This window comes from Electrona antarctica (genome assembly GCF_951216825.1).
Source record: "Electrona antarctica genome assembly, contig: scaffold_371, whole genome shotgun sequence".
In the NCBI taxonomy this organism is placed as follows: domain Eukaryota; kingdom Metazoa; phylum Chordata; class Actinopteri; order Myctophiformes; family Myctophidae; genus Electrona; species Electrona antarctica.
In genome coordinates, this window is record NW_027636937.1 from 109,375 (window position 1) to 123,459 (window position 14,085).

Here is a 14,085-nt window from a genome sequence, read left to right on the forward strand (position 1 = left end):
CTAAATGTAAGGTTGCAAATATATGCTTATCGGTGTTGCGAGGATGAGGGGGTACCTGGGAAAGGGGGGGGTGGGGGTCCCTGCTTCATCTCTGTCTCAGCTAAGTGGTTCTCCTTATGTTCTAAAAAACGTTGGAATACCCCTGCGTTATGGCACAAGCAGTAGCAGTACCACTAATTGTATATTAAGTACAAAAGAAAACACATTTTTCAAGGACAATATAGAACGTAAAATGCGTTTAGAGTGCAGAGCAAGAAATGAGTAAAAAATAAACCCTCAGCAATAAAAGGCAGCGACAAACCGAAAACTCTTTGATTCAGAAGAACTGAGAGATGTGTCAGATCAGCTGTATTATTGGTGCTTTGTTGCAGATATATATGTGGTGGTGGTGCATAACAAAAAATGGAACGCTGCTTTTCCACATTTTTGTTGGGGATTTGTCTCTGAGTTACTGGGTTCAAAGAAAGCAGATTGTCTGGATGGCTCAGAGCAGCAGAAAGATCAAACATGGATGGATTCCACCCTGAAACATTTCAGCGCTTTACAAACCAACAGTAGTCGTATCATAAAAGAAGAGGATCCAAGGCACTCTGTTCCAGTGAGGTGAAAAAAAGCCTTTTTTATTGGGTTTAAGGCATGGCAAAGAACATTACAAAGAGGACCAACGCGTTTGGGCACCCAGCCTTCGTCAGGGTCCCATAGTTATGACATGCAGCAACCAGCCTTCGTCAGGGTCCCATAGTTATGACATGTAGCAACCAGCCTTCTCCAGGGTCCCATAGTTATGACATGTAGCAACCAGCCTTCGTCAGGGTCCCATAGTTATGACATGTAGCAACCAGCCTTCTCCAGGGTCCCATAGTTATGACATGCAGCAACCAGCCTTCGTCAGGGTCCCATAGTTATGACATGTAGCAACCAGCCTTCTTCAGGGTCCCATAGTTATGACATGTAGCAACCAGCCTTCATCAGGGTCCCATAGTTATGACATGTAGCAACCAGCCTTCGTCAGGGTCCCATAGTTATGACATGTAGCAACCAGCCTTCTCCAGGGTACCATAGTTATGACATGTAGCAACCAGCCTTCTCCAGGGTCCCATAGTTATGACATGTAGCAACCAGCCTTCGTCAGGGTCCCATAGTTATGACATGTAGCAACCAGCCTTCGTCAGGGTCCCATAGTTATGACATGTAGCAACCAGCCTTCGTCAGGGTCCCATAGTTATGACATGTAGCAACCAGCCTTCTCCAGGGTCCCATAGTTATGACATGCAGCAACCAGCCTTCTCCAGGGTCCCATAGTTATGACATGTAGCAACCAGCCTTCTTCAGGGTCCCATAGTTATGACATGTAGCAACCAGCCTTCGTCAGGGTCCCATAGTTATGACATGTAGCAACCAGCCTTCTCCAGGGTCCCATAGTTATGACATGTAGCAACCAGCCTTCTCCAGGGTCCCATAGTTATGACATGTAGCAACCAGCCTTCTCCAGGGTCCCATAGTTATGACATGTAGCAACCAGCCTTCTCCAGGGTCCCATAGTTATGACATGCAGCAACCAGCCTTCTTCAGGGTCCCATAGTTATGACATGCAGCAACCAGCCTTCGTCAGGGTCCCATAGTTATGACATGTAGCAACCAGCCTTCGTCAGGGTCCCATAGTTATGACATGTAGCAACCAGCCTTCTTCAGGGTCCCATAGTTATGACATGTAGCAACCAGCCTTCGTCTGGGTCCCATAGTTATGACATGTAGCAACCAGCCTTCTCCAGGGTCCCATAGTTATGACATGTAGCAACCAGCCTTCTCCAGGGTCCCATAGTTATGACATGTAGCAACCAGCCTTCTCCAGGGTCCCATAGTTATGACATGTAGCAACCAGCCTTCTCCAGGGTCCCATAGTTATGACATGTAGCAACCAGCCTTCGTCTGGGTCCCATAGTTATGACATGCAGCAACCAGCCTTCTCCAGGGTCCCATAGTTATGACATGTAGCAACCAGCCTTCTTCAGGGTCCCATAGTTATGACATGTAGCAACCAGCCTTCTCCAGGGTCCCATAGTTATGACATGTAGCAACCAGCCTTCTCCAGGGTCCCATAGTTATGACATGTAGCAACCAGCCTTCTCCAGGGTCCCATAGTTATGACATGTAGCAACCAGCCTTCGTCTGGGTCCCATAGTTATGACATGCAGCAACCAGCCTTCTCCAGGGTCCCATAGTTATGACATGTAGCAACCAGCCTTCTTCAGGGTCCCATAGTTATGACATGTAGCAACCAGCCTTCTCCAGGGTCCCATAGTTATGACATGTAGCAACCAGCCTTCTCCAGGGTCCCATAGTTATGACATGTAGCAACCAGCCTTCGTCAGGGTCCCATAGTTATGACATGCAGCAACCAGCCTTCGTCAGGGTGCCATAGTTATGACATGCAGCAGGACGTCATTATATAGCGACCATCATGATTGAAAACACTTGACAGCAATCAGTGTCACTGTCGGTCTAATACATGTCAGCACAATAAATGTTAGAACATCAATGTCCGCACATTATATATCATAACAGTTAAGTCCATTAGAGAAAAGGTTGTGAATAGTGTGTGAGGAGGAGGACACCTTTAGAGAAAAAGGGGAAAAATCTATCAATTTTCTACTTGCAAAAAAGAGATTTCAACCTTACTACTACTTTGTACTACTGGGACTTATGTTAAAAAAATATGTAAAAAAAAAAAAAAAAAAAGTTTAATGAAAATGTTATGCACATTAATAATAATTATTAAAATAATAATAATAAATGAATAATTTACATTCGGTGGATATCTTTCACAATAATACATGATACATGTTCTAGACATTCTAATGATCACACAAATATATGTATTACATGCATTTTAGTTACTTTTATCAGGGTTAAAGATTAAAGGTCATAGGTCAATTTTGATTAGAAATTGCACTAATCAGTCCAGAGATTTTGAAGTTGTGTAAATGTGTGCCTCTGTGGGGGGTATTTATATGCAAATATCATGACCAATGGCATTGCAAGACTAAACAATGAACATCAATGATGATGTTTAGGTGAAAAAATAATAGAAAAAAAGAAAAGAATTAAGTGATTAAAATGTTACCGAGAAGCATCGTTGGGTCTTACCGGGTTAAGACCAGGGACGTTTGTAGCTTTCAGGGTAACAATCCAGAACGTTTCTCTCTGCAGCAACTGCTTTAATCTATCACCGCCTCTCACAGTTTTAGGGATGATTTCTATAGCAATGATTTTTAAAGAAACAGTAGTAGTATTCTGAACGCCGTCATTAACAGACTTACTGCTTGTGACGTAACGCTCCGCCATAAGGGACTGTATTTACTTAGACTTACTGCGTGTGACGTAACGCTCCGCCATAAGGGACTGTATTAACTTAGACTTACTGCGTGTGACGTAACACTCCGCCATAAGGGACTGTATTTACTTTAGACTTACTGCTTGTGACGTAACGCTCCGCCATAAGGGACTGTATTTACTTAGACTTACTGCGTGTGACGTAAGGGACTGTATTTACTGTGACGTAACGCTCCGCCATAAGGGACTGTATTTACTTAGACTTACTGCGTGTGACGTAAGGGACTGTATTTACTGTGACGTAACGCTCCGCCATAAGGGACTGTATTTACTTAGACTTACCGCGTGTGACGTAAGGGACTGTATTTACTGTGACGTAACGCTCCGCCATAAGGGACTGTATTTACTTAGACTTACTGCGTGTGACGTAAGAGACTGTATTTACTGTGACGTAACGCTCCGCCATAAGGGACTGTATTTAATGTGACGTAACGCTCCGCCATAAGGGACTGTATTTACTTAGACTTACTGCGTGTGACGTAAGGGACTGTATTTACTGTGACGTAACGCTCCGCCATAAGGGACTGTATTTACTGTGACGTAACGCTCCGCCATAAGGGACTGTATTTACTGCTTGTGACGTAACGCTCCGCCATAAGGGACTGTATTTACGTAACGCTCCGCCATAAGGGACTGTATTTACGTAACGCTCCGCCATAAGGGACTGTATTTACGTAACACTCCGCCATAAGGGACTGTATTTACGTAACACTCCGCCATAAGGGACTGTATTTACTTTCCGCTCCTGGCGGATTGATCAGGTCAGATAAGCTTTATTATTGATATCAAACCGGATCGCTGATTTCAATTTTTTCATTGATATTTTTGCTTGGCCGTTCCTTCTTTAGCGATCCTAGACCGGGTTGCGTAACCTCGTCACTTCATTGTTATTGATGAAAAGACAGAGACAACAAAACAAAACGACAATACGAAAAAAAAGAACAAAAGGAGGAAGACAAAAACAAAAAACAAAAGATAAGGCTGCATTTGTTACGGCTCACTCCTCCTCACCTTCACATGCAAGCACTGCTTAGCCACTCCCCCCTCTCTGACTACTCCATGGCTCTACTCAGCACACCTGCTCTCCTTCACCAATTCTCTGCACCTGTCTTCCATCCTGCAATCAAGCACTGCCTCTACAAAAGCCCAGTCTGCCCTTCATTCCACGCCAGAGCTTCACATGTCAACATGTATGGTAAAGGACAGGCCAGAGCTTCACATGGTCTACATGTCTGGTAAAGGACAGGCCAGAGCTTCACATGTCTACATGTCTGGTAAAGGACAGGCCAGAGCTTCACATGGTCTACATGTATGGTAAAGGACAGGCCAGAGCTTCACATGGTCTACATGTCTGGTAAAGGACAGGCCAGAGCGTCACATGGTCTACATGTCTGGTAAAGGACAGGCCAGAGCTTCACATGGTCTACATGTCTGGTAAAGGACAGGCCAGAGCTTCACATGGTCTACATGTCTGGTAAAGGACAGGCCAGAGCGTCACATGGTCTACATGTATGGTAAAGTACAGGCCAGAGCTTCACATGGTCTACATGTCTGGTAAAGGACAGGCCAGAGCTTCACATGGTCTACATGTCTGGTAAAGGACAGGCCAGAGCTTCACATGGTCTACATGTCTGGTAAAGGACAGGCCAGAGCTTCACATGGTCTACATGTATGGTAAAGTACAGGCCAGAGCTTCACATGGTCTACATGTCTGGTAAAGGACAGGCCAGAGCTTCACATGGTCTACATGTATGGTAAAGGACAGGCCAGAGCTTCACATGGTCTACATGTATGGTAAAGGACAGGCCAGAGCTTCACATGGTCTACATGTATGGTAAAGTACAGGCCAGAGCTTCACATGGTCTACATGTCTGGTAAAGGACAGGCCAGAGCTTCACATGGTCTACATGTCTGGTAAAGGACAGGCCAGAGCTTCACATGGTCTACATGTATGGTAAAGGACAGGCCAGAGCTTCACATGGTCTACATGTCTGGTAAAGGACAGGCCAGAGCTTCACATGGTCTACATGTATGGTAAAGGACAGGCCAGAGCTTCACATGGTCTACATGTCTGGTAAAGGACAGGCCAGAGCTTCACATGGTCTACATGTATGGTAAAGGACAGGCCAGAGCTTCACATGGTCTACATGTATGGTAAAGGACAGGCCAGAGCTTCACATGGTCTACATGTCTGGTAAAGGACAGGCCAGAGCTTCACATGGTCTACATGTCTGGTAAAGGACAGGCCAGAGCTTCACATGGTCTACATGTCTGGTAAAGGACAGGCCAGAGCTTCACATGGTCTACATGTCTGGTAAAGGACAGGCCAGAGCTTCACATGGTCTACATGTCTGGTAAAGTACAGGCCAGAGCTTCACATGGTCTACATGTATGGTAAAGGACAGGCCAGAGCTTCACATGGTCTACATGTCTGGTAAAGGACAGGCCAGAGCTTCACATGGTCTACATGTCTGGTAAAGGACAGGCCAGAGCTTCACATGGTCTACATGTCTGGTAAAGGACAGGCCAGAGCTTCACATGGTCTACATGTCTGGTAAAGGACAGGCCAGAGCTTCACATGGTCTACATGTATGGTAAAGGACAGGCCAGAGCTTCACATGGTCTACATGTCTGGTAAAGGACAGGCCAGAGCTTCACATGGTCTACATGTATGGTAAAGGACAGGCCAGAGCTTCACATGGTCTACATGTCTGGTAAAGGACAGGCCAGAGCTTCACATGGTCTACATGTATGGTAAAGGACAGGCCAGAGCTTCACATGGTCTACATGTATGGTAAAGTACAGGCCAGAGCTTCACATGGTCTACATGTCTGGTAAAGGACAGGCCAGAGCTTCACATGGTCTACATGTCTGGTAAAGGACAGGCCAGAGCTTCACATGGTCTACATGTATGGTAAAGGACAGGCCAGAGCTTCACATGGTCTACATGTCTGGTAAAGGACAGGCCAGAGCTTCACATGGTCTACATGTATGGTAAAGGACAGGCCAGAGCTTCACATGGTCTACATGTCTGGTAAAGGACAGGCCAGAGCTTCACATGGTCTACATGTATGGTAAAGGACAGGCCAGAGCTTCACATGGTCTACATGTATGGTAAAGGACAGGCCAGAGCTTCACATGGTCTACATGTCTGGTAAAGGACAGGCCAGAGCTTCACATGGTCTACATGTCTGGTAAAGGACAGGCCAGAGCTTCACATGGTCTACATGTCTGGTAAAGGACAGGCCAGAGCTTCACATGGTCTACATGTCTGGTAAAGGACAGGCCAGAGCTTCACATGGTCTACATGTCTGGTAAAGTACAGGCCAGAGCTTCACATGGTCTACATGTATGGTAAAGGACAGGCCAGAGCTTCACATGGTCTACATGTCTGGTAAAGGACAGGCCAGAGCTTCACATGGTCTACATGTCTGGTAAAGGACAGGCCAGAGCTTCACATGGTCTACATGTCTGGTAAAGGACAGGCCAGAGCTTCACATGGTCTACATGTCTGGTAAAGGACAGGCCAGAGCTTCACATGGTCTACATGTCTGGTAAAGGACAGGCCAGAGCTTCACATGGTCTACATGTCTGGTAAAGGACAGGCCAGAGCTTCACATGGTCTACATGTCTGGTAAAGGACAGGCCAGAGCTTCACATGGTCTACATGTCTGGTAAAGGACAGGCCAGAGCTTCACATGGTCTACATGTCTGGTAAAGGACAGGCCAGAGCTTCACATGGTCTACATGTCTGGTAAAGGACAGGCCAGAGCTTCACATGGTCTACATGTATGGTAAAGGACAGGCCAGAGCTTCACATGGTCTACATGTATGGTAAAGGACAGGCCAGAGCTTCACATGGTCTACATGTATGGTAAAGGACAGGCCAGAGCTTCACATGGTCTACATGTATGGTAAAGGACAGGCCAGAGCTTCACATGGTCTACATGTATGGTAAAGGACAGGCCAGAGCTTCACATGGTCTACATGTCTGGTAAAGGACAGGCCAGAGCTTCACATGGTCTACATGTCTGGTAAAGGACAGGCCAGAGCTTCACATGGTCTACATGTCTGGTAAAGGACAGGCCAGAGCTTCACATGGTCTACATGTCTGGTAAAGGACAGGCCAGAGCTTCACATGGTCTACATGTATGGTAAAGGACAGGCCAGAGCTTCACATGGTCTACATGTATGGTAAAGGACAGGCCAGAGCTTCACATGGTCTACATGTATGGTAAAGGACAGGCCAGAGCTTCACATGGTCTACATGTATGGTAAAGGACAGGCCAGAGCTTCACATGGTCTACATGTATGGTAAAGGACAGGCCAGAGCTTCACATGGTCTACATGTCTGGTAAAGGACAGGCCAGAGCTTCACATGGTCTACATGTCTGGTAAAGGACAGGCCAGAGCTTCACATGGTCTACATGTCTGGTAAAGTACAGGCCAGAGCTTCACATGGTCTACATGTATGGTAAAGGACAGGCCAGAGCTTCACATGGTCTACATGTCTGGTAAAGGACAGGCCAGAGCTTCACATGGTCTACATGTCTGGTAAAGGACAGGCCAGAGCTTCACATGGTCTACATGTCTGGTAAAGGACAGGCCAGAGCTTCACATGGTCTACATGTCTGGTAAAGGACAGGCCAGAGCTTCACATGGTCTACATGTCTGGTAAAGGACAGGCCAGAGCTTCACATGGTCTACATGTCTGGTAAAGGACAGGCCAGAGCTTCACATGGTCTACATGTCTGGTAAAGGACAGGCCAGAGCTTCACATGGTCTACATGTCTGGTAAAGGACAGGCCAGAGCTTCACATGGTCTACATGTCTGGTAAAGGACAGGCCAGAGCTTCACATGGTCTACATGTCTGGTAAAGGACAGGCCAGAGCTTCACATGGTCTACATGTCTGGTAAAGGACAGGCCAGAGCTTCACATGGTCTACATGTCTGGTAAAGGACAGGCCAGAGCTTCACATGGTCTACATGTATGGTAAAGGACAGGCCAGAGCTTCACATGGTCTACATGTATGGTAAAGGACAGGCCAGAGCTTCACATGGTCTACATGTATGGTAAAGGACAGGCCAGAGCTTCACATGGTCTACATGTATGGTAAAGTACAGGCCAGAGCTTCACATGGTCTACATGTCTGGTAAAGGACAGGCCAGAGCTTCACATGGTCTACATGTATGGTAAAGGACAGGCCAGAGCTTCACATGGTCTACATGTATGGTAAAGTACAGGCCAGAGCTTCACATGGTCTACATGTCTGGTAAAGGACAGGCCAGAGCTTCACATGGTCTACATGTCTGGTAAAGGACAGGCCAGAGCTTCACATGGTCTACATGTCTGGTAAAGGACAGGCCAGAGCTTCACATGGTCTACATGTCTGGTAAAGGACAGGCCAGAGCTTCACATGGTCTACATGTCTGGTAAAGGACAGGCCAGAGCTTCACATGGTCTACATGTCTGGTAAAGTACAGGCCAGAGCTTCACATGGTCTACATGTCTGGTAAAGTACAGGCCAAGCTTACTGAGTTATAGTGCTAGTTACACTTTTAGCTTTACACAACTTTCCCAGTTTGTTGTTGTTCTCTGAAGACTGGCGCTTCCTCTCCTCCTCCTCCTCCCCAGTGCTTGGATTCCCACGCTGAGTTTGGCCAACCTGGAGAGCCACCACCCTTCTACCATTATCCCACTCCTTCCCCCTGTTTGTGAATAAACCTGAACTACCTTTGAACAACGACTCCTCTATTGCTGTGCACTTACTAAATATAACAGTAAGCTCTGGCCATCGGGACCCAGCCAGCATGGAGAAGACGTTTCAGGCCCAGGGCCAAGTCTTGGGCGAACACTCTCGCCTATTAAAGGAGGCTTCTATTGCTGTCATAAGTATTAAAGAGGATCTCCAAGGGGTTGCGACTCGTCAACAGTCCCAGGCCAATCAACAACAAGCCCAGGTGGACCAGCTCACTGCCATGGTCCAGAGTCTCGCTGACCAGGTTGCTGCACTCAGTGCTCGACTCCTTCCACTTGCTTCTGCCCAGTCTGGGCCTGCTCCAAACCCGGCCCCTGAGCCCGAGACGCCCCCCACTCGGGAGCCCCATCTGGTGGCACCGGCTCTTTATGACGGATCTTTCGCCTTCTGCCGTGAATTCATCATGCAGTGTGAGTACGTTTTTGCCCTTCAACCCAGTATGTACTCCACTGCCCCCGCCCACATAGCCTACATCGCTAACCTAACCACAGGGCAGGCTCGCGGTGGGTGATGGCTAGTCGGGAGGGCTCTGCACCTTACATGCATGACTTTGCTGCGTTTACAGAGGAGTTCAAGACTGTTTTCGATCATGATGTCCATGGGCAGGATGCAGATTCAGTTCTTTCCACCCTCCAGCAGGGTTCTGGCTCTGTGGCGCAGTATGCCACAGAGTTTCGCATTCTAGCAGCTCGTTGCCAATGGAACGAGCCTGCCTTGTTTAGTGCTTTCCGGCGGGGCTTGGCAGAGCCTGTGAAGGATGCCTTATCTGGTAGAGAGAAGCCCGCCACGTTGAACCAACTCATCTCCCTCTCTATTTCACTTGATGAACGTCACCGGGAGCGCAAGCGTGAGAAGGCTCACCAGTTTCGTCCTGCTGCTTCCTCGCCTTCCTCTTCCTCGCCTCCAGCCAGCCTTAACCGGCCTGCTCTTCTCCCTGCTCTCTCTACATTTGCTGGTGAGGAGCCTATGCAGTTGGGCCGAGCCCGCTTAACCAATGCTGAACGTGATCACAGAAGACTACAGGGGCTCTGCATGTATTGTGCCGGCTCAGCACACTCTGTTGACTCTTGCCCCATCCTACATTCCAGAGCCTCCTCAGGCCGGCTGCCAAAAGACAGGGCTCACCCGCTCGGGGGTTCCGAGTGAGCCTGTCCGACCCCCTGTCCCGCTCCAGCAAGTCCAGGTTCATTGTCACTCTTGCCTGGTCAGGGCGCACGCTCACCGTTCCTGCTCTGATAGACTCTGGGGCTGATGAGAGCTTTGTTGACCAACTTTACGCCCAGAGGGTCGGACTCCCCATTGTGCCTCTGGAGAAGTCCCTCTCGGCGTTCGCTTTGGATGGCCACCCCATGGGTCCTGTTACACACCAATGCGAGGCTTTCACCCTCACTGTCTCAGGAAATCATGTAGAGAGCATCCGCCCCTACGTCATCGTCTCCCCTGACACCCCATTCATCCTAGGCAGACCTTGGCTGGAGCTCCACAACCCTCACGTCTGTTGGAGTTCGGGCCGCATTCTCAGCTGGAGCATTCCCTGCCACGCCCGCTGCCTTCGGTCTGCCCAGACACCTTCTCTGCCTGAACGACCCAGTCGTGCTCCTCCTGATCTTTCCAGGGTTCCTCCTGAGTACCACGACCTGGGTGAGGCATTCAGTAAGGAGCGAGCATGCACTCTTCCCCCCCACCGACCCTACGACTGTGCCAACGAGCTCCGTCCTGACGCTCCGCTTCCAGCCAGTCGCCTCTACAACCTCTCACTACCTGAGAAGGCAGCTATGGACAGTTACATTAATGGCTGTCTGGCTGAGGGTCTTATACGTCCATCCACATCCCCGGTGGCAGCGGGCTTCTTCTTCGTCAAGAAGAAGGGTGGGGACCTGAGGCCCTGTATAGACTACAGGCAGCTCAACAACATCACCATCAAGAACAAGTATCCTCTCCCCCTCATGAGCTCCAACTTTGAACCCCTTGTCGGTGCTACCATCTTCACCAAGTTGGATCTCCGGAACGCATACCACCTTGTGCGTATCCGTAAAGGGGATGAATGGAAGACCAGAAGCTACACCCCTGTGCCTTTCTCTCTCGCCGGTTTGACCCAGCCGAGGAGAACTACGATATTGGGAATAGGGAGCTGCTAGCTGTGGTGGCAGCCTTTGAGGAGTGGCGCCACTGGCTGGAGGGCGCTGAAGAGCCCACGGTGGTCTGGTCCGACCATAAGAACCTAACCTTCATCCGGGGGGCCAAGCGCCTCAACTCTCGCCAGGCACGGTGGGCACAGTTCCTGGATAGGTTCAGCTACACCATCACCTACAGACCTGGCTCCAGTAACACCAAGGCTGATTCCTTGTCTCGACTCCATGCTCCGTAGAAATCCTCAGCCGAGCCTGAGCCCATCGTTCCGGCTTCTTGTATCATAGGGGCGGTCACCATGAACATTGAAGCTGAGGTCAAACGGGCCCAACAAGCTGAACCCGGCCCAGACAATGGTCCTCGCCACTGGCTCTTCGTGCCCGATTCGGTGCGGTCTTGAGTGCTGCAGTGGGGCCATTCCAGCCAGTTTGCCACCCCGGGTATCAGCGCACCCTCTCCTTCCTGAGCCGGAGGTTTTGGTGGCCGTCTATGAGGACTGACGTCCGGGAGTTTGTCGCTGCCTGCGCGACCTGCTCCCGTGCCAAGGCGTCACACCAGCCACCCGCTGGCCTTCTTCGCCCACTCCCTGTGCCCACCCGCCCTTGGTCTCACATTGGCTTGGACTTTGTGACCGGTTTTCCCCCTTCCCATGGGAACACCATCATCCTCACTGTGGTGGACCGGTTTTCTAAGGCAGTGCACCTGGTGGCGCTCCCAAAGCTCCCATCCTCTGCGGAGACGGCTGCACTCCTCACCCAGCATGTCTACCGCTTTCATGGGCTTCCCAGTGACATTGTCAGTGACAGAGGTCCACAGTTCACGTCCCAGGTCTGGCGAGCCTTCTGTAAGGAGATCGGCGCCACCGTTAGCCTCTCCTCGGGATACCACCCACAGTCCAACGGCCAGGCTGAGCGGACCAACCAGAGCTTGGAGTCGGCCCTCCGCTGTGTCTCTGCTCTCCACCCCACCTCCTGGAGCAAGGATCTACCCTGGGTGGAATACTCACTCAATGCCCTTACCTGCGCCGCCACTGGCAGGTCCCCTTTCGAAGCCTCTCTAGGTTACCAACCCCCGTTGTTCTCTCTCCAGGAGTCTGAGGCCTCTGTCCCTTCTGTCCAGGCCCACTTCCGCCGCCCTGCTTCGCTCCAACGAGCGTTCCTGCCGTGGAGCCAACCGTCGCCGCATCCCTGCTCCGGTGTACCAGGCTGGGCAACGTGTCTACCTCTCCTCTGCCGACCTACCGCTCCAGGTGTCCTCCAGGAAGCTGGCTCCCCGGTATGTCGGTCCCTTCGAGATTGATCACGTCCTGAGTCCAGCGGCTGTGCGTCTCAAGCTCCCGGCCTCCCTGCGTGTACATCCCGTGTTTCACGTGTCCAAGATCAAGCCTGTGTCCTCGAGCCCTCTCATGCCCTCTGCCCCTGCTCCTCCGCCACCTCAGATGGTCGACGGGCATCCCCAGTGGACAGTTCGGCGGCTGCTGAAGGTTCGGCGCAGAGGTCGAGGTTTCCAGTTTCTGGCGGACTGGGAGGGGTATGGGCCCGAGGAACGCAGTTGGATCTCCAGAAAGCTCATCATGGATCCCTCTCTCCTTCGGGACTTCTACAGGGCCAACCCCGACGCAGCACTTACTAAATATAACAGCATTTTTCATACTACAAGATACATTCATTGAAATCCTCTTGCATTATCGCTAGGCTGAGCGAAGAGATCCCACTTTTCCCACTTTTTATAGAACTTGTACTCTAAGTATGAATGTTAGTTTTTCCATAACATACAGTTCCTCAGTAATGTCCATCCATTGTTCTTTCGTTGGTGGGTCCTGTTGGTACCAGCGTCGTGTGAACGGTGGGGTCGTTGGTGGGTCCTGTTGGTACCAGCGTTGTGTGAACGGTGGGTCCTGTTGGTACCAGCGTCGTGTGAACGGTGGGGTCGTTGGTGGGTCCTGTTGGTACCAGCGTCGTGTGAACGGTGGGTCCTGTTGGTACCAGCGTCGTGTGAACGGTGGGGTCCTGTTGGTACCAGCCTGGTGGGTCCTGGTGGGTCCTGTTGGTACCAGCGTCGTGTGAACGGTGGGGTCCTGTTGGTACCAGCCTGGTGGGTCCTGGTGGGTCCTGTTGGTACCAGCGTCGTGTGAACGGTGGGGTCCTGTTGGTACCAGCCTGGTGGGTCCTGGTGGGTCCTGGTGGGTCCTGTTGGTACCAGCGTCCTGTTGGTACCAGCCTGGTGGGTCCTGGTGGGTCCTGTTGGTACCAGCGTCGTGTGAACGGTGGGGTCGTTGGTGGGTCCTGTTGGTACCAGCGTCCTGTTGGTACCAGCGTCCTGTTGGTACCAGCGTCGTGTGAACGGTGGGTCCTGTTGGTACCAGCGTCGTGTGAACGGTGGGGTCGTTGGTGGGTCCTGTTGGTACCAGCGTCCTGTTGGTACCAGCGTCCTGTTGGTACCAGCGTCCTGTTGGTACCAGCCTGGTGGGTCCTGGTGGGTCCTGTTGGTACCAGCGTCCTGTTGGTACCAGCGTCGTGTGAACGGTGGGGTCGTTGGTGGGTCCTGTTGGTACCAGCGTCCTGTTGGTACCAGCGTCGTGTGAACGGTGGGGTCGTTGGTGGGTCCTGTTGGTACCAGCGTCCTGTTGGTACCAGCGTCGTGGGAACGGTGGGTCCTGTTGGTACCAGCGTCGTGTGAACGGTGGGTCCTGTTGGTACCAGCGTCGTGTGAACGGTGGGTCCTGTTGGTACCAGCCTGGTGGGTCCTGGTGGGTCCTGTTTGTACCAGCGTCGTGTGAACGGTGGGTCCTGTTGGTACCAG

At 50.7% G+C, this 14,085-nt stretch overlaps 1 protein-coding gene across 1 annotated transcript in view; it reads left to right on the plus strand.

Annotated features, from left to right (window-relative positions):
- The window catches only part of LOC306919620 (copine-4-like), a gene marked incomplete at both ends in the record, with an annotated part of 106,978 nt that extends 97,865 nt beyond the window's left edge, over positions 1-9,113 (plus strand). Inside the window, one exon of the mRNA XM_079532375.1 lies at positions 8,997-9,113. Coding sequence (XP_079388501.1) covers positions 8,997-9,113 — 117 coding nt within the window. The remainder of the gene's footprint in view (positions 1-8,996) is intronic.
- Positions 9,114-14,085: the final 4,972 nt, after the last annotated feature.